Source organism: Motacilla alba, chromosome 1A (assembly GCF_015832195.1).
Source record: "Motacilla alba alba isolate MOTALB_02 chromosome 1A, Motacilla_alba_V1.0_pri, whole genome shotgun sequence".
NCBI lineage: Eukaryota > Metazoa > Chordata > Aves > Passeriformes > Motacillidae > Motacilla > Motacilla alba.
The window spans coordinates 49,099,022-49,125,839 of NC_052031.1; the positions used below are offsets into that span (position 1 = coordinate 49,099,022).

A 26,818-nucleotide genomic window follows, 5' to 3' on the forward strand; every position below is an offset into this window, starting at 1 on the left:
TGCAGATAGGCTGGAAAGGGAGAAAGGAGTAGAATTAGAAACATCTCTAAAACTTAAGACATTAACACATTATGTGACGAGTTTAGGATACAGCAGCTACTGTGCCCTTAAGTTCTTGTGCAGACACTTCCACCTACTCTCTTACTTCCTTATCTGGCTGAAAAGCCCTGCAAATTTGCTCTCATTTGGATGCTGAGTGCTGTATGTCATGCTGTGGTTTTCTGTAACCAAACTCCCCAAGCACACATGCCCAGACTTGCAAGAAGGATGAGAAATACGAGTTGTGCAAAGAATTAGGTAAACCTGTGGCAGCCTTGCTAGAGGCATAAAGGCTTTACCATTTCATCTACATCCATAGGTTTCTCTTCCAAGTTGGTTCCTACAGTCACTGACTCTGCTTTTCCTAAGCCTTGCTTATTAACGAGGAGTTCCAAATTTGCATTTCTTCAGCAGGCTAAGGACAGGTGACACAAGTTCTAGATACACAAAAAAGTCATTCAATCCTGGACTGCTCCCCGGTTTTGCAAGAGCATAGATAAGAGTGTCAAGAAACAAGAGTGTTATATTAAAGTAGAGAAATGAGGGGAAGGACAGTCTTATCTTTCATTCTTGGAGAACCTCCCCAAAACAGAAAAAGAAAAGGCAGAAAGTCACGGTGGTGCTATAAAGAAAGCAGCTCAGGATCTGCAGAGCCCTGAGATACCCTGTGAAACAAGCTTGGATTAGAGAGACTCCTCTTACACAGTACAAATGCAATCGCTACATGGATTTAAAACACTGAAAGATGAAGATTTTGTTTACTGCAAATACTTTTTTATGTGCCCTAATGCCCAAAAGTAAAATAGAGGCTGGATTTATTCTGAAACATGGTCAGGAATTTTAAATCGGGCTTTTGTACACTCAAACAAAGGGAGCATGGGAAACAAGAGCTTGTGAGTTACTTAAATGTCAAGGATTACATTGTACCAGGTAAAACTGAAATGTAGCACAGGGACTCAGTTTCATAAATTAAATGTCATTGCTGATGGGTACAAATTATATAAGAAAGATGGAAAGGAAAACCGAGGTGACACTTTGTCAGATGCATTTATAGCTGCAGCAAGATACATTTCAGCTGCAAAGTAATTTAAAAAAACAAAACAAAACAAAAAACAAACAACAACAACAAAAACATCCCAAGCAACTAAAGTGGACATCTAGTGCAGCGTATTCCAGCAGCAAGAAAGCAGGAATGAATTAGACTCTTATAAGGTACTCAAAGCCACAAAACACTGAACTTGTGGAGAATTTAGTTGCCCACATTTCTTTTAACAAATACCACCAAACATTGACCAAAGAAGTTCACCAGTTACACAGAAACTTGCTCTAATCCAGACAGTACAGGTTCTTGACAAATAAATGAGAAAAATGCCCCCAATCCAGGAACTGTAGCAGAGAAATTAAAATATTTATTTTTTACCATGAACACAGTACCTAAATGTAACACAGTAAAGAGTTTATTTGTTTGACTTAGAAAAGGTCTCCCACATAATTACCTGGACACATATACATTAAATATACAAACACATACCAAAAGAAACGCAGAAGGCACACATTCAGCCAAGTGGCTCTTTCTGAACCACTCCCCACTGCAGGCCAGAAAGAGAGAGCCACGAGCCCCAGCTTCAATACCTTCTGTCTAAAACCAGGACCACAGCTGTAGGCCCCATGGTGCTCCACACAGGCCAGCCAAAGAGGGAAAGGGATCCAGAGGACAGGTGTTCTCTTGGGATTGTACAGGGTCAGGATACAAATGCCAAAGAGAGCTAATCTGGCTCTTTTGAGTAGCAACAGAACAATTCCCATCTTTCCCACCCCCTCGGAAGGTAGGTGACTTGATTACAAGAGAGGACATCTTGGACAAGCACCAAGTGACAGCTTATTTGAAGTCTTCCTTCAACCTCTGCTAGCAGACTTCCAACACAATTCCTAAGCACTGCTCTTTGCCCCTGTGAACCCCAGCACCATCAGCCACATTTTATCTGGAGAGCAAGAGAAGTTAATTTTACAGGTCACAGCCCCAGGTTTCTAGCCCTCATCAAGAACCACAGTTAGCAAAAACTAGTCAAAATAAATGTGGTCACCTCACACAGACTCACTTCTGTTGCCATAGGAGCAGCTAAATAGCCCAAGTTCAGCAGATTTTATCTTCAGGGAAGAACTAGTTCCACCAGAGCCTGAAACCTTCACTCTGGATCAACAAGGCTGTGTGCGTCCTCAGAGTCATGCTGAGTTTAAGGTGCAGATTTAGATCATGCAAAAAAGCAAGTTTGTTCTCTCAAATTAAGTAATTAAGCAGTGTGTGATAAGCCTAAGGAATTCTACTAGCCCCTGGAGTCAAGGCATGAGACTGACTTCCATGGAAAGAATCTGAAAACAAGTGAACATTACCTTTCAGGAACTGGTGTGGCAAGAAAGAAGACAAGCAGATGAGAGACTTTCTCTGGAAAGGACATCCTGTTAGTTGACAGGTTAAAGAAAAGAGCTCTGACATCCACCATAGGGAAGAGAAAGTAAAGCACACTAATGCGTAAGCGCAGAAGGAAAGAAGGGATAAGCAAAATCAGCCTCTTGGACTATTTGTGAAGTCACCCAGGATGAAGCAACAAGGAGATAAAGGACTTCCTGGAAAACCTGACCATATATATCAACATGGTGCTAATTAGTTAATTAACCTATTGCACAATTTAAAAATAAATATTTTAAAAGCCTGGGAGGAAAAGGAAGTACCAGATGACACTGTTCTTTTCAGAACAAAGAGTGGAACAACACCAGCCTAATAAATTTCTATCAGATCTTTGCTAACAAAGTGAAAAAAAAATACAAGGAGAGAAAAAAAGTCTCCCAAATGTCTGCAGAGTGGTAACCAAAGTATGGCAAAATCAAATCACTTTCAGGAATCCTGCAAACACAGTGAGTAGCTTTAGGCACACGAGCTACACACACAAAGCCAACAGGATAACTCAGCTATCAAGTCACTTTTTCATCCAAGTGGTGGTGTCATTTCCAACACCTCTTTTTTTTTCTCATAACCAGGAACAATTTTATGAAACACTGCTCATAATATGAGCTGACAGACCCAGCTGTAAAACTACAGCTCATTCCCAGAAGGCTATATAGAATATATTATATAGACTAGCAAGCATTTAACCCATGGAATGAGGATGAGTATGTTTAACAGAAGGCACAATACTTCTCGTATTTTAGCATCTCAAGACATTCTGCAGGGTAAATAGAGTAAAATGGACCTGCTTGCTATTCAAATTAAATGTACTTCAAGGAAAGGCAATTAATCAATCAGTGAATCAATCAATTGCATTTTACCATCAATTACAGATAGCTGTTTGAGTGTAACAAACCAGCACCTGAAAGAGTCTTTCGATCAGCTGCTTCTGTGTTGGGAGTGCATCATTTGCCTTTGCTGTGAATTTGTTGTGCAGCTAAAAACCCAGATGGTTTCTCTAAACAAAAAGCAAGAAAACGAAACCTTTAGTGGTTTTCTGATGTTTAAGTATTTTTTGGCAAGTAGGCATGTTAGTTTTCAGGTCTCTTCTAATAACTAGGATCTAATTTTTTTAGGTATCACAAGAGGATTTACTTATGACAGCAGGATATGTAATTTAAATGGCAAGAAAGCAGAGTGAAATGTCAATCTGCCCACTGTAGAGGCAAAAACAATCTGTTTATCCACTCTGTTAGTGAGCAGAACTGGAAAAAGGATACTGAACAAGAGGACAGAAATGCCAGTCAGATCCCATAGTAGCTAGGAGGTAATCATCAAGGAAACCATTAAAACAGCCTGACAACAGTTCTTTTTTGTACATGCATTGAATTTAGGGTTTGTTACCAGAGAACACTTTGGAGGCCAAAAGTAAAAAAGAATTTTTAGAAAGGGACTAAGTGCATTCATTAAGACCAGGTCCAGAAGGAACTGCCAGAAAGCTGAGAAAGTCCATAGACTGCTGGAACAGGGTCAGAGAAAGACCTCTGTATATACAAGCCTTGTATTTTATGCTTCTGTGATCATCTGTTACAGAGGCAGAACAGCAGATCAGATAGCCTCTCAATTTTAGCATGATTTAGATTCTGGAAAGGTTAACTTTAAAAAAAAAAAAAAAAAAGGACATTTGAAAAGCTTGCATGCCTCCTCTGCTTCCTCTTTCAACCCTCAAAGATGTGCTCCTTAATCATTCAGTTTCCATTAATGGTAAAAGTATTGCTGAATCAGCAACAACAAGGATTTCATCACAGACACTGAAGTCTGTGTTATTGCTCCCAGATCCTGCCCAGGCCCCTTATCAGGCATTTCTCCTGACCCTCAAGTATATGTTAAACATTGCCCTATATTCCATTTTCCCTCCTTGCCACATTCTTGCTAAATCACTTTGTTCAACTGCTACATTTATGACCTGAAACAGTTCCGCTACTGCTCTGTAGGCTGCTGTTAGCTAAACCCTTCTCCCAGACCACTCATTTCTGCCTGGGCAAGTGACAACAGGAATCTACAGGAAGACTCCTTATGGACAAAGGATTGCTCCACTGTCTGTAAACATCCTTATTTCACCCAGAATTTGCCACTTCAATTGGATTCAGCCTTACAGCCAGTCAGATCAATACATTTTTGCAGTGCGGTAGAGTAAACAATGCAACACAGTGATTCCAAGTCTGAAGCTAGACAGACCAAAGTAGCAGCACAAGTCAGAAAATCTCCTGCATTTCTCTGGGCACAGAGTGAGCTCTGAGACCAGTCATCACAGTTATTTTTACATACAAAATATGTGTGCACATAAACATATGGACTAATACATTCATCACTAACCCTCATTTAAGGGACCGACTATCCAAAGTCTGCTCATCACCCCGTAAATGTGCTTTAGCCGGGGGTGCCAGATGCATCCAGGACCTGCAGTGGCTTTACAGATCACTGCATGAGGATATGGCTGTAGGTTCAAAATCAATCAAGAAGTTAATGTTCCAGCTTGTGATTCAGTCTTTAGTTCTCCAGACAATCCTTCCCAATCAAGATAACACACAGGTAGACTGTTTGTTTTTATCGCTCATAGTGGAGTTTGGATTCAGGTTACCTGGAAGGAAAAGAATTTAAAGTAGTGTTAATGTTAAGTAAATAAGCCCTGGATAAAGTTTGGACTCATGCTTCAATCTCATTTTTTACTATACACCTTGTTAGACCTACATTATTCTGCACTCTCTCATGGCTTTTTTTCTGCTGCACTGAAATGAAGAACCATTAAAATAAGATCAAATGCAGAGTATATTGTAGAGAAAACCACTGCAGAAATATTTCTAGGCTTTGGCTTGTACCCAGTCCAGCTTCATTAGGTCCCAGCTGGCACTGATAAGTAGTCTGGTCATGTCTTGGGTGGGAAGTTTTCCAAAGAGTGAAGTATGGAAAAAAAACCTGAAAACCCAAGGTCATCTCATTCGATACCCACACACATTCTCCATAGAGGTTTTTTTTTCATGTTTTGTTTCAAACTTCTCTAGTGCCAGTGTTTCCACCACTGCCTTTGCAAGACAAATCCCAAGGCCTCAAGGTCTCTCCCTAAAGTGGCAGAGTATGCTGCCTCCAGTTTTTTATAATCCTAGGTTTTTTCACTGCTTACTCTATGAATTTCTTCTGCTCCCAGTATTTGTACCTTTCAATGCTTGCACTTCTGTCTGGTCTCCAAAATTACAGCCAGATGTTGATCTGGATGCCCCAGCATATCTGTTTCAAGCACTGTACAAAAGTGTGTTCAGAGGCTTTTGCAATTAAGAGAGCTCATCTGAGCTCAGTAAAGCTTGCATGATTCTGGCCCAGGGCAGCAGGGACTGAGAGGGGCTGCCACGTGGCTTGGAATCACTCTGAACACAGGCAGGCCCCACTCATGTATTTGTACAGAAGGAAGGTACATGTGCGTCTCCCAAGCACTCGGAGTCAGATGCCAGTTCAGACTGAAAACAGAGAGTGAAAACCACAGGTCATGGTGACATGCTTCTGAGAAGTCTCAGCCTTGCTAAGTTTAGGGAGCATTCAACCCAAGCACTGCCTCTGAATTGGGCTTCAAGTGAATACTTTTTAATGTCACTGTCTTGCTTGCAGGTATTTGATCAATGCTGCCCTTACCTGTAGGTGATGGGGAAGAGAAGAGCTCTCTTTTCTCCCCCTCCTTCTCTCCACTTTCTTCCACACTGCATCTTCTTGATGTTCACCTTGGAGGTTGCACTGCACCCTGCCCTCACTTCTGTGGCTGCTCTGTGTACTACTGCCTCCTCCCCACATCTCCCTGTGGCATTTCATTCTACCTGTCCCCCTCCGACACATCCTGCATGTTAGTGTTATATCATTATTCCTATCTCCTCCCCACCCCTCTTTCCTTCCCTGTCTGTATCACATTCAACACCTTCATGCTTTTTTTGAAAGAGATCTGAGCTTCTCTGCTTAATTTCAGCTCCCAGCCCTTTTATTCTTGTCACTTTCTGCTCTTGTCTTCTGACCTTTTTCTACATATCCCACTACAGTTAGAGCAAACACCCTCCTTGTATGTACCCAACGACATTTCCCTCTTTCTCTTTAGAAAAGAGGCTGAAAATTCCAGTTACCACCCTTCCATGATCTCACTTTTGCTGAAAAATGCTGGTGATAACTAAGCAGCTATTTCAATGCCTTTGCAGTGCCCAGTGTAAATCCCATTTTTTGTTGCAAGAGGCGCACAAAACTGAAACACAAATTCCTCCTACTAAGTGTATGTATTTATGTATTGTGCAACCACTGCTCATAAAATACGAAGTCAATGCATGGAGCACCTCAGGACAGCAGACCCTTCTGAACAAGCCCACTTTGCCTCTTCCAAAAAGGAACACTAAACAAAAAGTCTGTGCCTTCTGAAGGCACACAGCTTTCAGACTTTTGCAGTGTTTCCCAGAAACTGCACACAGAAATCACTGTCTTTTCTGACCACAGTCTGCCTAGCATCAGCTTAAAATTAACAAGATTCAGAGGTTCAGAGCTGCTCTTGTGTTCCTCAGCAGGCAACAGTGAAATCCAAGGGTTCTGTTAATTTCATGATATGATTTGAGAAAGCCTTGTAAGACAATGAACAACTTGCGGTGTGCTAGGACAACACCTCAGGGTGTTAATTCAGACACTTAGTCTGGGACATTACATTCTATCTCGAGCCCTTGTATTTTCCAGACTCCCAATTCTGACTCATAGGAATCCTTTTCTAGCCTGTAAAAACTGCATCAGATTTTCAGACTCCATCACAGCAAACACTTCCATCATTTCTCTTCCCAGCTCAGATTCTCTTCATCACCATTTGCGCCTACAAGACTGAACCTGACTTTTAGCCTGCTTGAATAATGTCTTTCAACTACTCTATGAGCTACTCGGGTGTGGATCTGGTCTCTCCATGCATTCGCAAAGTGGGATGTGTCTCCATGGTGCTAGAGAATTAATAGTGACTTTGGAGGATGTGTGCACAGGCAGGCCCATGGGGCTTAAGTGTGCTGTTTAATCTTTACAAAAGCTAAGGGCAGCCATTTCAAACCGTGAAGCTCTGAATAATTGCATCCTAACCTGCCTGCATGCCAAGTACCCTCTCTTTCATTTCCACTTCTTACCTCTCTTCTGTCACCCAGAGTATCACAGCACCAGTTTTTACTAGCTTTGCTCAAAGACAACTTAAACTAAGTCAGCCCTAAAGTTACCCAAGAACAAAGTGTCTTCTATCTTTATACTGAGGCTGGAATGCTATTCCATGGCTGTGTTTAAGAATTTTTTATTAAATCCTTTTCTGTTCCAAATGAGTCTCCATCTATCTAATGTGCCCTCTACCATCTCTGCTCACATGCCACTTTGGGACTGTTAGACTAGAGGAGTTTTCTCTCACAAGAAAGTGATTTAATTCGAAAGCAACACACAATCCATGATCTTCCTTCAGCCTTTGATGACACCAGATGGACAAAGTCTACTTACACTATACTTCAAAAGCTATGGAGTCTCCCACTGTCACCATGAACAGGCATTCTCAATTTGCATAAACCAAAAATACTAGCGAGGACTCGCTGGAAAGATTTATCAGGTCAGAAAAAGCACAGGGGGAAGACTGGTGTGCTGGACCTCAGTGCCTTCCCTGGACCTGTTCTCAATTCTTCCTTCCCCCTTATTGAAAGAGTAGGCAGTCTGCAGGAAGTAACAGTGGCAATTAATAAAACCTGAACATAATAGCATGGTAATGTATTTGTGGAAATGGTTTAGACCAAGCATCAGACTGTCTGGCACAGATCCACTGTGTTAGGAGGAACAGGAGGAACACATCCCTGCTGCCCGGATGGTGCAATGCCCCAGCAGGGTGCAGCGCCCCACTGTCCAGCCAAAGACATCAACCACTCGTGCCTTAAGCTGGGCCTGATTTCATCAGGACGTTGCGGGAATGCCAGGCTGGCTGCTTTAAAACAGGCGACAGTGAGAATCTCTGATACTGCACAGTGCTGATGAATCTGAGATGACACAGTTCTCTCCTTCTGTCACTAGAGGGTAGTGCAAGCACTCAGGTCAATTCCTGCAAGTGGAAATGCCCATACATCTCCCCCCAGGTTCTCAGCGATTTTGCTTTTCCTGGCTTTGAGGAATGGGGCCCACCAGCACATAATGTCTGTGCTCAAGACTTTCTTGGAGAAAGGACCTCTTTAGAACAGGATTTACTTTTGCCTCCCCAAATGCCAAATGCAGATTCTAAAATGGATCTACCACCGTCTTAAATAAATTAGCCATTCCTTCTTAAAATTCCTCTTTCTCGTGTTCATTTGGCATTTTTGAGTCTGTCCTTCATTTAGCAGAAATATTTCCAGGAACCTAATTAATCATTGTTGTTGACTGTCCCAACACCTTGCTTTTCTTCTTGGTCCCAAAAGAACATCTTTCTATTTCACATCATGGTAACTGCAAAGGAATTCAGTCTCTCTACATCTGCATTTTGCATTCATCAGAGCACAGAATGGTCTCTGCCCAGACAAGTGGAGAAGAAATTTTCTCCTTGCAATTAGTTTATTTTCCTGATGGTGCAGGATGTATTGACACCCAGTACAGCTCACTGAGAGGAAGACAAGAGGGGTGAATAGTCCAAAGATTTACTTCAATCTCACAAAACGTGTAAAATGTTGGGGAGTTAGCTAAGAACCCATAACTCATTAGAAATCTTTATCATTTGTGTCTTCAACTGACTGAAGCCTTTGAAGGACTTAATGAAAATATCAATCATGCATTAGCAAAGAAAGAAAAGTTGAGATCTAGCGATCTACTTCTTTGTAGTTTCTATTTTCATGACCTTCACCTCCATTTCAGAAGGTGGTAAAGGAGCAAATTAAAAAGACTTGCACTCTATCCTCCAATCCTTGTGCCCTCACCTCAACATAAACACATTTTCCTGTTTTCTTCACCAGGAATTTGTCACAGGAAATACACCTGCCTAAACTCTAATGAGGAAGGGAAGGGATTACACTGAAAATCTGTCTGTGGCCTGCTAGCCACTAAAATAGCGAACATAGTGCTGCTGTTTATTAAGCAAATGCATGTAATGGACTGAGCAGTGTTTTACACAAGGCAATATTCACCTTTCTCTCCCTTTGCTGCTCAAAAGTACAAGAAACATCCACACGAGAAGTACTGACCTTACAGTAACACTGCCAATAAATTGCTTTCAACTTATGTTGCCTGTATCTTTTGATACAACTTCTACTCTTTGTTCTTGCTCATTTTGATTCAGAGGAAATGAGAGGATCCACTCACAAGTGCCTATAGTGGGTATGCTTGCATCAATCAGCCAATCTCAGAACAAGGGACATAGAAAGCAGAGTATGCTGGTAAAAGGTTTTACCTGAGTTGCCTCCAGTGCTCCGAACACTAGCATGGCCAATGCTGAGCCTTTCATATTCCAGTTTCATGTTCCCAAGGTCTTCTCCTGAATGTCCTTCACTCGCAAAAGAATTGGCCTCAATGCTTGAGCCTGGAGACCGCTTGGCCTTGCGACTGAAAAGCCCACTGGCAAATCGCTTTCCTTGCTTTGCATTGCTCTGTGCATCTTCCTTCTTTATGTCACGAATAGACTCTCTGGATTTGGATTTATTTTTCAGGTCCATATGGAGCCGGGACAACAGTTTCTGGGGGCTCCGATTCAGCTTGTTCAAGTTCTCCAGAGGTGGATCTATTTCTGGGAACACTTGCTCCAATGTGACTAAGTCATTCAGGAACCGATTTAACCGTTTCTTTGACTCGCTTGTTTCCTCCTTTTCCATATTTCCCTGATTGTCTTGCCTGTGCCGTGAAGCCCAGAGCATCATATCACCACGGGTTGCCCCTGCTACTAAACCATACTTTGGGTTAATGAACTTCCGAGCCACGGTAGAGGAATGAAAGCCTGGCTTCCCAATTCCAAGGAGGAAAGGGTTAGCAATACCCAGTTCCTTGTATAAATTAACTTCCTCTGAGATGGCGTAGAGCTCACGAAACTCAATGTCAAACATCTCCACGTGCTGTCCTGTCAAGACGAGCAGGATGTTTCTGTCAATGTGAGATGAAGTCCATGTGAAGCTAAGAGGAGGAAACAGAACTGACATTAGATTTTGGGGTGCATACTTGACCCAGCCCACCTAACAAAACCTAAGACACTGCAGGGGAATATGTAGCATTATGCCATTTGCCCTTATATTCTTGGCCAGATGGGCCCCAATGGATACATGACACAACATTATTGTTCTTCTTTAGACATGTAGATCAGATTTGTGAGAAATGGCCCTGAAACTCTGAAGGACAGTTTACCCTTTTAAAAAAGCAGCACTGCATCAACAGAAAGAGTCTCCGGATGGAAAACCTCACTGAAGAGAACTGAGTAGAGGGACTGGTGGGGAGTTCTTGCAGACCCCTTCCTAATGCAGTGTGGAACTGTCCCCAGACCTCTGAAAAGATCTGCCAGCATGGGTATGTTCCATTCTCTGAAGAAGGGCTCTATGCCACCTTCTCTTTTGTTCCACTCTGGTTTCTACAGATGCCACACAGATTACAGAAGCTGGGATAGAAGTGGGGGTGACATGTGAAGAAGACTCTCAAGCAAAGTCATGACTATTCTTCAAATAAATGCCTTAACACCTTAAACAAGAGTAACCCACCTGTATGATCCAGTGGCCACCTTTTCACCATCCACCATCAGGAATCGGGATGCCAGTGTGCCTCTGATCTTCCCTGATGGCATGTAGAACCCAACCCCTGTCACAGAGCGTATGCGGACATTCTAACAGGGAGGTGAAAAGACAAAATGTCACAATAAATAGGGCAGAAAATTAGACAATTGCCAGCTCCAAGTCTTAAGATGTCACTCACATTGTCTCACTACTTCTGGGACTACAGCTCATTTTGTATCAGCCACCAGAAGGGCTGCAAAGGAAAGCATAGTGCTGTAAGTCCTGTTGTCATCCCCTGTTTACATAGGTCACTCCTCTCCATCTTGGACAGTTTATAGCTGTCCAAGGGGTCAGCATCATCAAATCCCTGCCCGCTGTCTTCAGCTATTCACTTGAGCCACTGGCAAGACAATGCTTTCAGATAAATGTTTCTACTAATGTCCTGAATAGATCAGCGAAGAAGAATTTCTGAAGACGAGGAATCTTTTTATAAAAGGAATGGAAGTAGTTAGAAAAAGAATACTTCTCCCCAAACCTCCCATCTCACCCCCTTTTGTCAGCAAACCTACAAGAAATGAAACAAAGCACTACCAGACACAGAAAAACCACAAAGTTAGGGTTACATGATTTTCAACAATAGATGTGTGCCTGTGAATACTATAAGGATATATTTGCACATTGGACTGAGTGTTACTCTGCTCATGTGTCCTGGCTGCACAAGGCTGAACTCCCAAAGTGTCTAACATGAAACATTCCCCCTCTTGTCCCCCTAAACCCAAACCTACTGAATGTCAGTTTAAGTTTGGAGCAAATTATCTTGTCTCTCTGACACACAAATCTAGACAATTTTCCTCATTCCACCATATTTTTACGTAAGGATTCCTTAAGAATGAAAAGCTAAAAGGCACTTTGAACTGGAGTAATAAATCCAGGGCTGGAAGTCAGATAGTCCCAGGCGTAATTGCAGTTCTGATACTGTTCCTTGTGATGTTCTGGGAAAGTCAATTCACCTTTGTTTCATTCTTCTCCATCTGCAGAGCAGAAGAATCAGGAGGATTTGGCTAATGCTAGCACAGCCTCAGATCCCACAAAGAGCTAAGTCCTATTACTATAAACCTCACCAACAGCTTAAATATTGATAGGCTATAGAAATCAGCATGCAGGAATGAGTGATTATAAGAATGCAGATTTCTTTCAAAAGCTGTTTTTCTGAATACAACTCCTGCCTTTTGAATCCGCTGCTATTTCCCCCACTAGAATACAGCAGTGGAAATACAAATTCTGACTAACAGTAACTTATGATAGCACTGTTTTGCATTCAGCTGTTGCTTGATCTGTCTGGAGTCCTGTGTGGGCATTAGCTAATTAATGCTCCTAACACTGCTGAAAGTATTATTACCCCGTTTTAAAGATGAGGAGCCTAAGACAGAAAAAGATGAAGTGGCTTGCCCAGGGCCTAGCAGTGAGTCATATGTATGGGATGCTGAAGACAGGTTGGGTAGAGCACAGGAGAAATGGTGCCCTTTCCAGTAATTAAAATAACATTTGAATTTGGCTGGCTGATCACCTGAAATATTTTTTTTTCCTTGCTGATTAATGTTGGATGTGGGATTTGCCAAATCATGCTATGCTGACTGCACAAGGCAAGAAGTCAGTCATCAGCTCTGATGTGATATGTGTACTCCTGTGAATCAAGAAGTATCAGCCTGTGTGAGCAAAAAGTTTCCCAGCATATAACAAGTGTGGATCTTATTGTGTTTGTATGTTCTATCACCTTCTTTTGGTGGAAAGAAAGAAGACTTGAATTTCTGCAGTAACTGAGATGTATGTAACACTTCGAGAGGCACAGAGGGGATAGAACTGAACAGCTGAGCACATAAACCTCCTTGAATAAAATAGGTACAGGAGTGCATTAATACATCTTGAAATACAGAAAACAAGCACAAAGTCATATAAACATCAAGTCACTTAACAGGTTATTTGTATACAATTTTCTGCCTTGAAGGATCTTGGAATATTTGTAGACTGCTAAGTCAAGCTACAGAGGAAGAATGAGCCTGGGTTCATGTACCAAAGACCGCACAGTACTGAAAGAGGAGACAAATGTAAATGAAGTGAGATTGTAGGCATTTTCAGAGGGCACTAGAGTTACAGTAGTAACAAATATTTTGAGTAGAGGACCAGTTAGCTCACCAGATAGAAGTGACACCTCCAGATCAGTATTGTTGCAGAAGCCTGCTTAAGGTTTGTTCTGTAATATCCTGGCTTATGGGAGATGCAGTCTGCATTAAATTTCCATATTTCCTTTCCACAGACTTGCACCACTCCTCATCACAAGCAGTGACTAACATCTCCCTGGCTACAACTCAATATGACTGGTAACAGTCAAGCCTGATAGAGCATCCTAATACAAATAGTAAGGAATTGGTCTTCCTTGCTTTATTGTGACACTTTTAAACCTCACTCTGAATCCACAGAAAGCTAAATCAGACCCAGTTTAGAAAGTTAGTAATGCTGTGACTGACTGGACAGACCTAGGCCGTAGTGCTTACAAAGTGAGGCTGAGTAGGGAGAAAACACAAGACAGACCCTAAAGGGAAGTGTTGTAATTGCTTCCACCAGAGAATCCTATGTGTACCTTCCCTCTTAGAACTGGGAAATCCTCTGTTTGCCCTGGAAAGTTTTGGAAAGGCCATGGTTATTGACAAAATAGTGTAACTTGCAAGTATTCAGGTAGAACAGGATGGAATGCAGCTAGCTGGGACATGGCCTGTCAAGATAATTACTGAGTGAGTATTATCTGTGTCTTTACAAAAAGAAAGCCTTGCAAGCTCCCATTCTCAGAAGGTCACAAGTAGTCTAGAAGAATACTCTAGCAGACCATTAAAAAACCAACAGCACTGCTTCACATCACATTCCGCTCCTCCCTCATCTCAGGAAACCATAAAATACTGAAATGAAATTCCAAAAGTTTCTTAGGCAGAAGCTTTTTAGACTTTCTGAAGTGAAAGGAAAAACTTCTTACATGTTGGGAAAATGAATGTAAAAATTAATGTGAAGGTGAACTTCCTGCAGATAAGTCATTCCCTGGGCTTGCTTGGAACTCTAGGAGAATTCTCTATCTTTGGGCAGGAGTGTCTGTTATTGTGGTCGGGGTTAACAGAAACATGAGGACAAAAACCACCTATCTGGAAACTGGTGAGAACATTCACCCTCAAGTCCTACAAAAAGAGGAATTTCTAAGGGGCTATGAATTTAGCATCTATGAGAACTCTGATTCACTGTGATCTCTGTAGAACACTCTTGTGTCAAACATAACAGAAGTCTGACAAACCATGTCCTGTAGGCTCAGGAAGCCATATGACTCACACACACAAGACATGCTCTTATGAACAACCCATGAATGTTCTGATGATTGAATTTAAATACATTTCACATTTCTGGTGAGCCTTCAGACAAAAATTGAGGTTTTTCTCATTTCATGCCTGGAGTTGGTTCAGAGCTTTTACTCTTTGCAGGGTGAGGTATTGTCTTCCTACAGCAGCTTCCCTCCCATGAGACTGCCAGCAGATCATGATACCTTGCCATCTCTACAAAAATAATACAATAGCCAGGAATTTTGTGAAAATGTCCACCGCCGTACATAGACAAAGGGCAAAACCCAGTGTCAACAGTAAACCTCCCTGTATTAGAACTGTTGAAGTATTCACTTTGCATTGGATGAATAGGGCAACGGGACCAAAAGGGCAGAAAACACAGAACAAAATGATGGTGACAGAAGACAGAATAAACATTGTGACACTGCAGTTCATGGTAGTACATCATCTCTCTCCCCCTAGGATCAGAACTTGTCTCCAAACCTTAAAGTTATATTTCACATGGCTGCAACTTCCTGAGAAAAAAAGCCATCCTCAGTACCTTGCACAAGCATTCCAAAGGAAAGGTGGGCAGAAGGGCAGGAAAGAAGAGTATGCAACTCCTTTGCTGGCAAACTATATCTGGTGAAAATCTTCTAGAATAAAGCAAATGGTCATTCAAAAAGGAGATGACATTTCCCTGTTGCTAAAAATCTGTAGACATCAAAGCAGCTGTCAGGAGAAAGATGGTAGATAAGAAATGGGTGAATGGAAGAGTTTCCTCAGCAATTTCAGTATCTTCTGTGATCAAACAACGCGGGACAAAATGATTCTGCCTGAACAAGACTGGAGGCGCAGCTTGCTTTCTTGCTTTGAATCTGGATCTGCAACCCTTGGCACATTACACCAAAGAGGAAGGGCTGGGGGGAATCTTCAGGGGGAAACCTTAACCTTGCTGGAACTTCCTTGGGTGTCCAAAGCCTGCTGCCAGGGAAATCCCTGCAAGATGGTTTCTGCTACACTGACCCAACCAGCAGCATAGGCACATCCAAGGCAGCTCTGGGTGAGATACTAAGAGAACATCTTCCTTGAGAGGAAAATGACTTGTTTCCCCATTCCATGAAGAATCTCCCTGGTCATTCCATAGAACCATATACAGGAACTAACTGCATTGACCTTAGCAAGACTAAAAAAACCCTAAGCTATACTGGAAAAAAAGATAACAACCTTCAGGGGAATTTAGGATCCAGTATGAGATATCTGGGAAAAGAGGGGGAAAATTTGAAGGATAGCAATCTGTGGGCTGAAGCTTTGCAGAATAGTGAACAACTAGGTCAAAAGATGTTAAAAATTTCTTCTCAGTGGACTTGCTTCAACTCAGCTTGTACTATTTTTAGCTGAAGATGTCTAAAGGAAAACATAGCATGGGCTGCCATGAAGGAATGGAATCACAGAATGGACACAGAAACATTTTCTCCTTCTTTTGATTGCATCAGTTCAAACTGCACCTCCTTAGAGAGAGCCACACAACTAGACTGCTGCCGGACCTAGGCACTGCTGTAATACATCACTGGGATCACTGGTTTAGGAGTGTCAAGCCTGTGTAGAAGGATAAGAGGACAAGCAGAAGGGGACTGCTTTAGAGACAGAAAAAACAGACTGAAAGGAACTCACCTCTCCAACAGCAACACAACTCTTTTTAAAATGCCAGGACATATTTCCATTCACTCTGTCCAGGAGTTAAAATATTGTAGTACTGAAGACATCATTGCTGTACACAATGACACGGTAAGAAAGTACTGGGAAACCAGTACCAGAGCCGATGGAACCACTGCTGAGATTTCACTGTTATGTACCAAAAAGACACAAGCCTAGGACACACAATACCACTGGCACTTGAAACACGTCTGTTATAATGAGGTCTGTGTCTTGCTTTCAAAGACACCAGAGGGAAGGAACTTCCACCACTGTTTTGGAGAAAAATGAGAAAACTTCTCAGCTGGATGTCTTTTTTGATGAAACTCAGAGCAGAGTGGTAGTTCACAGAAGAACTCTTCAGATATATGCAGGTAATTTTCATCCAGATTTAAGATGGTTCTCCTAAAATGATTAATATGAGACTCTATAATCTTCAGAGCTTTTTTTGAGTTTTGGTTGTGTTTTGGGGTTTTTTAAACTATTAATTGAGTGTTTAAGGAAAATCCACCCCTCCTCCAGGCAAAAAGCACTTTTTCCACCACCACTGCACAGAACAGTTGCATCACAAGCAGGGGTGAGTCTAGCATCCCATAGGTTGTTTCCAACCTAGCTACTTTTTTCAGGATTTAGAACAAGTCTGTAGTAGCAACAGTGACTAAAAAGACTGGGGGAAAAAGGAAACAATACAATACTAACAAGAAATACACAAAGGATTTCAGTCTGTATGTAATGGAGTGAGATCCCTCTGAGGCTGCTTCTGCCAGCCAAGCTAGACTGACTACTCTGCTGTGCTGCATGCACTGTAGGAAGGCACGCTCTGGTATGGGACTGGGCAGCAGCTGTGGCCCTCAATCCCTTAAATTCTCCTTTAAGTCATCCTAGAGGAGGACTACATGCTCATCCACTCCTGGATGATCACTGCTCGGAAGGAAAGTCTTGATTTCACAGAGTATATTTATCCTGTAAGAGGGATCCATGCAGACAACTCCAAGAGCTACTTGGAACTCTAGTTTGAATCCTCACACAGAAGACCTATAGGAATTTTCTCTGATAATTTTCTCCCCAAACAGGAATTTTTAGGTCATAAGAGCCAGGAAACCACACAGATCCCAGTCTTGGGTGAAAGGCAAAAAAATCCAAATATTTCCTTTTTTTTCCCTTCTGTATTATCAAGCCACATTGTTATCCCTCTGTGTCCCATCACTTTAAGTGTTGTGGTTTGACTTGTAGGCAGGAAGAGATGTGTTTGCCGGTCCAAGCAAGTTCCAAGATTCACTACAACTGCAAAAGACCAACGACCTGCAGGAGATAATGGTTTAGTACTGAATACCTTACCCGGATCTGCAAGTCACTGAGGTCAAGGCATCTGCACATTTCCAGGAAGAGCTTGACACCCTCCTCATCTAGGATGATATAGACTGGGATCCAGCGCTTATACGCTGCATCGACAATATCGCGGAAGATGTCCCGGTCCGTAAATACATCCATGACCACTGCAATAATCTGGAAACAAGAAGATGGTAGAAAGACAACTGAATAAATATTAGGAACTGAAAGGAAGGCCTGTCCCACTGATGCAAAATAAAGGAGAGCACTGATACCAGATAATGGAGGAGAAGCCTCCATAGGGAGACAAAAGTACGAGGATGTACATGCCCAAGCACTACTAATAATTGTAATTTTCTAAGTTAGCTGCTGCACTTTGGAAGGAACTTAGTAAATGCCTAAGAGAGTTCTCCTTCTTCCAGATGAAAAATACTTATTTTAGCAGCGTGAGGAATGCCAAAGCTAAATACCTAGTTTATCCTCTGTATTGAGAAACTTCCATTGTCTCTGTAAGGAGTCACTTAAATGAAGAAGAACACTGAAAACAGATTGAAAAAAACCCCACTGAAAACACAACTTTAACACCTAACCTGAAGGTGTCTAATGGAAGACTGAATGTGCAGAGGAATCAGGGCCTGCATCCTCAGCCACGATGCATAGTGTAGACAACAAGAATTCTATTTTCCTTTTTTTCCCCCAAATCCCTGTGAAAATTCTGCTCCTAGGGCTGGCTTCTCAAGGAATGATTTATTGAGCTCAAACATAAACACCTCATATTTCTCAGAAAGGGACTAGAGTGTATTCAAGATTTGGAGGCAAAATGATCATTCCCTCTCTTTGCATGCATTGTTTTCTGGTATAAAACTAATCCTTCTTCCCAGGCATAGATTTTACATAAAAACAAAAGGTATTACTGACGTGAAAGACAAGCCTGAACATTTATAGGATGAGTAACAACAAAACCAAGAAGGTTATGGGTAACTTTAATGCTGATGTTACAGAAAGGGAGAGAAAGACAAAACGTGTATCTTTTACACCATTAGAAATATCAATTAATTTTTCTGTCTGAGTTATTCTTCCCAACATTTTAAAGGTTATCCATGGAGAAAACTACTGTTTTTCTAGTCCCTCTGCATAACATCAGCTTGCCAGGTCAGAGCTGCCATGCTGACAGTATGCTGGGAATAGAGTTGTCTAAATTTTAATTTCCCAGGTGTTGGGAATCACAGCAATAAGTCCATCTGGGCTGGGGATGGCCTATACAGGTGTGAATGGAGCTAAACACTGCATCACACCGTAGGACTTTCTTCACTTGATGCTTGGAAAAGGTGCAGCTCTCTTGCAGAAGCCCCCTAAGGAAGGGGGAATAGCACTCCCCCTTGTTCAAGGGCCTCTTTCCTGTGAAAAATGCCCTTGAACAAATGGCCTTTGGGAAAGTGATGCCACAGTAAACATCGCCCACTGCATCTGCTGAATCTCTGCTGAGTCCCTACTTGTATGGCCAACAACAACCAACACATCTGCTCTGTCAGGCTCCTTCTGTCAACAGTGCTTACACCAGCTTCTCTTTGTTAGAGAAAGAAAAAAGAGCTGACATTGTATTTATGCTCATCATTAACATGTAAGTTCCTGATAGAGGTGAACTGCGCTGTAGCTACATCATACTAAGTCCCACTGTAGCTTCTACTAAGCAGGATTTCAGGTTACCAGAATCTCTAAAGATTAAAATACAGCAAACCTGTGCCACTTTGTTTCTGAACAACTCCATATACAGGCAAATCAAAAATAAAGGCATGAACAGTTCATGCATTAACTCAGGCTTGTTATGCTCCCTCCCCCACAGTGGTATGGATGAGCTATTTAGGAGAAAGGATGCCAAATAATATTCATTTGAAGTAAGAACATCCACACAGGGAATGGATAGCAGAAGCATGAACTTCTTTTCTCTCCATCCCCACCATTTGCAATGAGTGTAACAACTGCAGAAATTACACCCCATCCTGGACAAACCATTAATTGTCAGTACTGGCTTTGCAATGTGAAGGGATGGCTCCCCCCAGGCTGTGGGGCCTTGGGTCAGTTCAGGCTTCTTCCCAAGACTGGGGACCATTGAGAACAGCAGTCAAAACTTCCCATGGGCAACTCCTGTTGTTGTGTTTGCCATCTCAACCCCCTGTCACAGCTGGTGATCTGTCAAGATCACCTAGGAGCATTCCCAAGCACAACAAGTCAGAGCATGAGTGTCTATCCCTGCAAGAGGTTTTCCCCATTTCTCTTCCAATCCTGTGGATAATAAACTTATCTGTAGGGCCCATAGGTGTGCCTAGCTCTTCACAGGCATTTTAAGATTGGCAAGTTAATGCTTGCTAATCTCATTGCAGCTAGGTAGCTTAATTAACATATGTTTGTAAAATACTGATGATAAGCCACCCACAGACTTGTGCCACGTATTACCAGTATCTGTTTAGACCCCCCCTCAGAAAAAAACAAACCAAACAATCCCCACTCTCATTTGCTGATTAAAAAAGCTGCTACCTGGAGTTTTTTGCCAGTGTCAGCTCAGCTGAACACAATAGGCATAGTTATCTATGAAAAGGGCCATTAAACACTCAAATGGGTGTTAAACATGAAACCAGCTTCGGGCTGGGAGGGGCACAGTTTGTCCAGTCAGTGAAAAAATAAAAATCTACAAAGGAATTAATTATTTCTAGGTGCCAGGCACAGCTATTGACAAAAACAAACTTTCCCAGTTCTTGAACGGTCTATAGAAGCATTTGTAGCAGTGTAAAGAGGAGGTGAAGTTGCACCATATCAGAATGTAAGGATTTTACAGCTTCTGTCTTAAAAGTGACTGATCACACCAGTCACTGAACAGAATCAAAGGGTGTGCACAACTTCTGAGGGCAGAGAGCTGAGAAGATCACCCACCAGATTAATGTCTCTCTGGAAAGTTTTCTGTGTTTCCCAACAGATTCGGTTTGGTTTGAACAGGTCTGCAAAAGTGGTGTATATAGTGTGTGCTGGCAGAGGGGAACAGGTGGAGGAGGAAATGGCTGCTGAATTATAAAGCAGAAAAACCAGAAGGCTACAAAACTAAGCGCAGGAATGAAGTTTCTTACGCTGTTCTCTCCTTTACCCAAGGGGTGTGTCAGTTCTGACCGAGCTCTTTTCCTGGGTGGTCTTCCCGGGGAACTTCACCCACATCCGGGGTGGATGACTAAAACCTCGTGATTGCCCCCACCTGTTCAAAGCGAGCTCTTGTAGCATCGTGGCTGGTTTGCTTCCTTGCCAGAGGTGCCCTGTCACCGCCAGCAGTCATTTCCAGGGAAAGATAAACGGGAGGAGCAGCTGTATATCGTCTGCATTTTGTCTACTTGCAGCTCAAGCTGGACGGTGTTGAGACCACAAAAAATAAACCCAAAAAACACCATCCCATAACGAACACGCTGCCCTGTCTTTAACTAGTGACACCTGCACACACCAGGTAGGGGTGGCTGTAACAGCATCACGACCTGTCTTCCACTGAATGAGGTCGGGACAGGACAACGCGAACGGCGGGTACACGATCCCAACTGAGGGGAGCCGGAGGGGGTGTGCAGAGGTTTAACCCCATCACAGGCATCAGCTTTGGCAAAGCGTAACACGACTGGCAGCGAGGCGCAGGGAAAGCCCTGCTGGATGGACGCCGACCATTGCACGGCCAGCGCCCTCCTGCTTCGGAGCGAGGGTTCTCGCCCGCCTTCCACCCCACGCCCCGAGCCAGACCCTCGGCCCGGGTGAGGGCGGGCAGGGCTGGCCCGTCGAGGGCCGCTCCGTACCTTCTGCGCCTGCTGGATCATCTCCCGCACCACCTCCTTCAGGTGCGGCGCGCTCTCCTCCTTGCGCGGGTGCGTGAAGAGGGACACCCGGCTGATGCCGCGGTAGAACGTCTTGTCGGTCCAGCCCAAGTCCAGCGGGGGCACCTCGGTGTCCGAGCACTCGGGCCAGTAGGCCAGCGAGAGGGTCTCGCCGCCGGGCCCCCGCGCCACCTTGCCGCCCTCCCGGGGGTCGTCGTAGCCCCGCCAGCCGCCCCGCAGGTCCTGCAGCTCCCGGCCGGAGAGGAAATCGCGGAGCTGCTCCTTCCTCAGCGCCTCCCGGTACGCGGCCTCGCCGCGGGTCACCAGCGCCTCCAGGGCTCGGCGCTGCTCCTCGCTGTAGTAGAAGCGGGCCTGGGCCTCTGTCACCTTCTCGTTGACGTGCAGCTCGTCCAGCAGCAGCACCTGGGACTCCGCCATGCCGCCGGCACCCCCAGCGCCGCGCCGGCCGGGAGCGAGGGCAGGAGGCTGCGGCAGCAGGGAGAGGCAGGGCCGGGACCGCCTCACCTGGCCTGCCCGAGCCCGCCCCGACGGGTGGGGCGGCCGCTCCCCCGGGCCCTGGGGACACGGCTGTCCCCGCCGCCCGGCCCCTCTCCCAGGCTCCTGCGTGGCTCCCGGGCGGGGGCACGAGTTGCGGGGAGAACAATTTCTGCGAAAAGAAGAACGACCTGACCTAAGAGATGCGATGTAAGATAAAGGGAAGGGGCAGGTCATGTGGCGGCCTAAGCCAGCTTCGAGAGATGTGGGATAGAGAGCTTTAACTAACTTGTGAAATTGTATCCTAAGAGTGAACTTGGTGCATTGAAATGGGAAAACCGCACCTCCGAGGGAAGACCCTCACCCACTGAACCCATGAATTTGGAATATCCTGTGCCTTTAAGCCGAGGTGGGGAAAGGGAAGGCAGTAGTAGCTGAGCCAGGTAGTGATGTAGATTCATTATGCAAATGTTGCCTGAATAGGATTGTGTAAATATGCTTGCATATGTATATATTGTGTATGTATGTATAAATACGCTTCTTAGCTTTGTGGATTTAACACTTCACACCCATCTCTGTGCAGACATGAAATAAAATTGAGTATCTCAACTCTGTGTGTGGATCAGCTTCCCCACTGGGTGAAAGAATCCAGATGTGGGACAACACCCTGGCATGGCTGGCACTAGTGTCCTGACTGCAGTCCTTGGAGGAGAAGAACCAGGCCTGGCCCCCAGGTGTATTTTGGGGTGCAAATACTAATATCTATTTAGGACTTTTTGCCCCCCTTTTTCAGACTTGGCAGCCACCTGAGGGATGCTCATGAGGAAGAGGGGGACACAGCTGGGGCCAGGGAGGTGGGCAGTCACCATGGTGGCCACAGGCAGTGGCCTGTTGGCTGCAGAGAACTGGTAACTGGCTCTCTCTGAATCCTCTAGTAGCTCAGCAACTCCAGAAAAGCAGGTGGTGTGAGGTACCCAGCTTACAGAGGGGAAGATGACAGAGCGATGTGCCAGTGGCCATCCAGCAGGCTGGTGTCAGAGCTGGGAGTAAAACAGCCCTGCTTCCAGTCTCTGGCTGGGAGCATGAATAAATAGCCACACGCATCCCACCGGAGACTGGGGGCTGTAATGTTAAATTACAATTTTTGCGAGGTGTGTGATCGTTGCTAGGGGCCCTAATCAAGATTCCGGCCCCACTGCGGATTGCATACACTAAGGATAAAGAGCAGGGCTTCCCCACTGCAGTGCAGGGACAGAGCTGGCAGGGAATGAGCAAGGAAACAAGGACAAAGTCAAAGGCAGTGGTGAAATACAAACAAAGCCAAAGGCAGTGGTGAAATACAAACATTCAGAGGCATTTACAGTGCTTTACATCTGTGATTAGCCCTAAGTGCTCACATGCAGAAAAAACTATAGGGGACAGAGCTTCTGAAGCTGCTCTTTGTTTCCTCTGTCTAAGAAATCACCTTCCCTCAGTGTGAGTTAATTAAAAAAAAACACAGATCAGGTGGTGGGCCACCACAGCTCATCCTATGCTGTTCCTCTCCTTTGGGTAAAAGAGACGCTTTTAGTATTCCGGACTGTCTTCCATAGCTTTTCCTAGCATGAAATTCACTTAAATTTTGAAATTACACTTTGCGAAGGTCTACTCCTCTGCCTATCAAGCCTCCTTTAAAAATAAATTTCCATGTAAGTTCTTTTAGCTTTATTTCTGATGGAAATGAGATTACATGGTCATGGTGTCTGCACCTGTCTGCCTGTCTGTCCATGTCTCTAATAAACTTTTGAGCCCACTGTCTGATTTCAAACAAGTTTGGCAGAAGTGTAATTACATCCCTACAGATTTTATGAAAAATAAGAGGCCTGATATCAAAAGGAGACTCTATCACAGTCCCCGACAGTGCAAGTTACAATGTGGGTTCATGCCTTATTAGATTTCAGATATTCCATAAAATTGAGAATGCTAATAGATGCTTGATCTGTAGGAAGAGCTTCAAATAAATTTTTTGCCATCTTAGACACCATGGTCAATCAACCACAATATGGAAAAATACAGGAGATGTGACTTTCTTAGTTCCAATCCTCACTAAATTACTTGTTGGTTGTAATTTTTTTTCCGTACCAGAGGCTGCCATCAGCTCTGCTATTTCATGTGGGGCTAAATAAAATCTCTTTAATCCTGGATGCTCTGTTCATTTGTAGCTGCACAATGTAGTGTTTTGTGTTCACCTAAGGCTCCCACATGAAAGCAACAGTAGGTTCACAAATATATGTATAGTTTTGTATTTAAAAGCAAGTGAATATTTCCCACATCCAAGTAAAGGCAGCAGAGACTATTTTAACTTTGTTGTGATGAAATGTTTAGCCCCCACCACTCACACTAGAAGACAAAATATTGTCTGTGTGTTGATAGGATAACCTGGGGCAAGGAGCTTTGCAGAAGCTGAGAGAGACCCCTTCCCAAAGTGAGTAAGTGTCCCATCTCATCCCCTCTCCCCATTCTCACATCAGTACATTCCAACCAAATCTTTTCCTGATCTGGAGTTTTCATAAGGTCAGGTGATTCAGTTCCTTTTGATTTCCCCCGATCCTCCAGCGGACAGCCTCACCTCAGAGGAGCAAAAAGGGCTGTGCAAACAAACTGCCCTCTGTGCCACAGAGTCACTCCAACTCTTCAGGACCGGAGAAGAAGAAACTTGTCCGGCAGAGCGGGGAAAAGACTTGCACCTGGCCCTGCCCCTCTGGGATCAAGGAGTGAATCCCAGTTTCCACTCCAAAAGAGAGTCATTATTGTTTGGGCACAGGTTTTCCTCTCTGCCCTTAGCACTGGCTCAAGAGAAACCAGGAAAGGGGAAGGCTGGTTTTGAATTGTGCTGAGGCAGCTGCAAATCCACGCAGAACCAGGCTGTCCGTCACCGGGTATGTTTTGTTCCCGGGGATTGCCTGCTGGAGGGGCTGCGTGTGCACAGGCAGGGCTGGCTCTCTTTACTTTTCGCCTCTCTTTGGGTGTCGTCCCAGGCCGAGGCCTGGTTAAGGCCTTGCTTACTCTCTGGTCCGGTTCCAGAATGTTTTCCAAAGGATGTAAACTAACCTATCAGGAAATATTACCTCTTGTTGTAACCCTCCCCCAACCCTATTACAGTGTTTTAAATCTGTCTTCAAACACCTCCCACGTATAATCTGGTTATTTGGGCCTAATTGCTTAACTTTCCTTTGCGAGGCAGTGCAGGCTGTGCATTAGATAAAGATATGACACCTTATATTTAGCATTAATTGCGATTGCGCTTGTCCTGAGCACACATCTCTCTTGCCGGTCCTTCCTATGTAATTTCAGTCCCTAAATAGCCCACCTCATGATACATTCTTTGATAAATTTCCCAGCAGTGTTTCTTGTGTGGCATAAACTGCTACAAGCTCTCGTTATAAACCTTTGAGTGCTCGGCTCTTTAGGAACAAAATCCTGATGCCCTCCCTCTCATCTACATCATATTTTGCTGAAGAACAGTTACCATCTACATGCAAAATAGGAGTAAAAACAGGGACAGATATTAAAGTACATATCATTTTGTGATACAGTGTTCAAGAGCTGTATAGTAGAAGTCTTTTTGTGAGGTGTGGTATCCTCCAAAAAATCCCAACATGATTTACCAAAATGTCTCTGATTCAACCATACTAATTTTTGGGCTGTTTTTTGTTTTGATTTGAGTTATTCTTTGTTTTTGTTTGTTTGTTTGTTTTTCCTCCATAAAAAGCAGCAACTGCTTAAAAATTAGTCGTGCAAAGTCAACTAATTGTTTTTGTGATGGAGGATACAAGAGAGTGTTTTCCATTTCTCTCTGTGTCAGCTGCAGGTTAGTCTGAGGTGACAGAGCTTTGCTGTCCTGAAGTAGAAGAGTAAATAAATAGGTACCTGTGTCACGGTTGTTATTAAACACTATACTCCTTCCCTGTGCTGGCTGGCACCACAGCAAGACTCACAAAGGCTTGGTGGAGATTGCACCTTCTTGACTCTCTTCTCTGGATCAGCATCCAGGAGTTGTGGGGACGCTGCTACGTGCACAGCGAGCCGTGCTCCGCTTGTCCCGAGTCTGAAATCCCATTTGTAAGGGCTGCCAAGCCAGCGCAGGAATGGCTGCATTAGTCATGTCCAAGTACTGGCAGAGAAAAAAAGCCTAAACAAGGGGATTTCAGGGTGGAGAGGAAGAAGCTCCTGCCTTCCCCGTTCACCCTCCAGCAACCCGAAGAGCTGCAGGCAGTGGCAGGCAGGTGTGTCACTTCTGCAGCCGCAGTGACAGACTGCAATCCGGAGGATGAAGAAATGCTTTCAGAAGCTTCCTTTCTGTCACATTACACTGCCTCAGGGAGAAAACCTAGCTGCTGAACTGGAGAATTGCCACAAATGAGTAGAGAGCTTCTGGCCTCCCACTCACATGTTTCCATGTGAGAGTAAATAGGTAAGAGAGTCCTCTGAAGAAAGCAGAAAGGAACAACTGCGTTCACAGGCTCATGTCTTGCAGCGAGGTATTTGCTGACTGAGCACGCACAGAGAGACCTTTAGCTGTTTTCCCTGTCTGCTCCTCTTCACAGGGCAGCACTGTTCAGGCAGTTTCCTGTAAGAAATAGTGCTGACCCTGGTCTCTTGCTCTTTCAACACCCATACAGGCAGGGACTCAAACTGGGTGCAATTCAGCTGAGCTACCCTGAGGGGCCTTGGCCAAGTCATCTGCTGTGCCTCAGTTCCCATTCTCTAAAATTAGGAAAATACTACTCTACTTCACAGGGCAGGTATAGAGAAGAGCTGAAAAAGGAAACCTCAAACCAATGTCACCTCATTTTCTTTGGTTTCTCCTTCAGGAGGTGCAGGGAAGAAATGAAGAAAGACAGCTGTAGA

General features: G+C 43.9%; 1 protein-coding gene across 1 annotated transcript; it reads right to left on the reverse strand.

The window, feature by feature from the left end:
* Window positions 1–342: 342 nt before the first annotated feature.
* On the reverse strand, window positions 343–22,476 carry FAM83F (family with sequence similarity 83 member F). The gene is made up of 5 exons (XM_038154256.1): window positions 21,416–22,476; window positions 17,607–17,774; window positions 11,206–11,327; window positions 9,918–10,630; window positions 343–5,123 (listed from the first exon to the last, which is right to left on the reverse strand). The coding sequence occupies exons 1-5, from the start codon at window positions 22,163–22,165 to the stop codon at window positions 5,059–5,061; spliced, it is 1,818 nt and encodes a 605-aa protein (XP_038010184.1). The 5' UTR covers window positions 22,166–22,476; the 3' UTR covers window positions 343–5,058.
* Window positions 22,477–26,818: the final 4,342 nt, after the last annotated feature.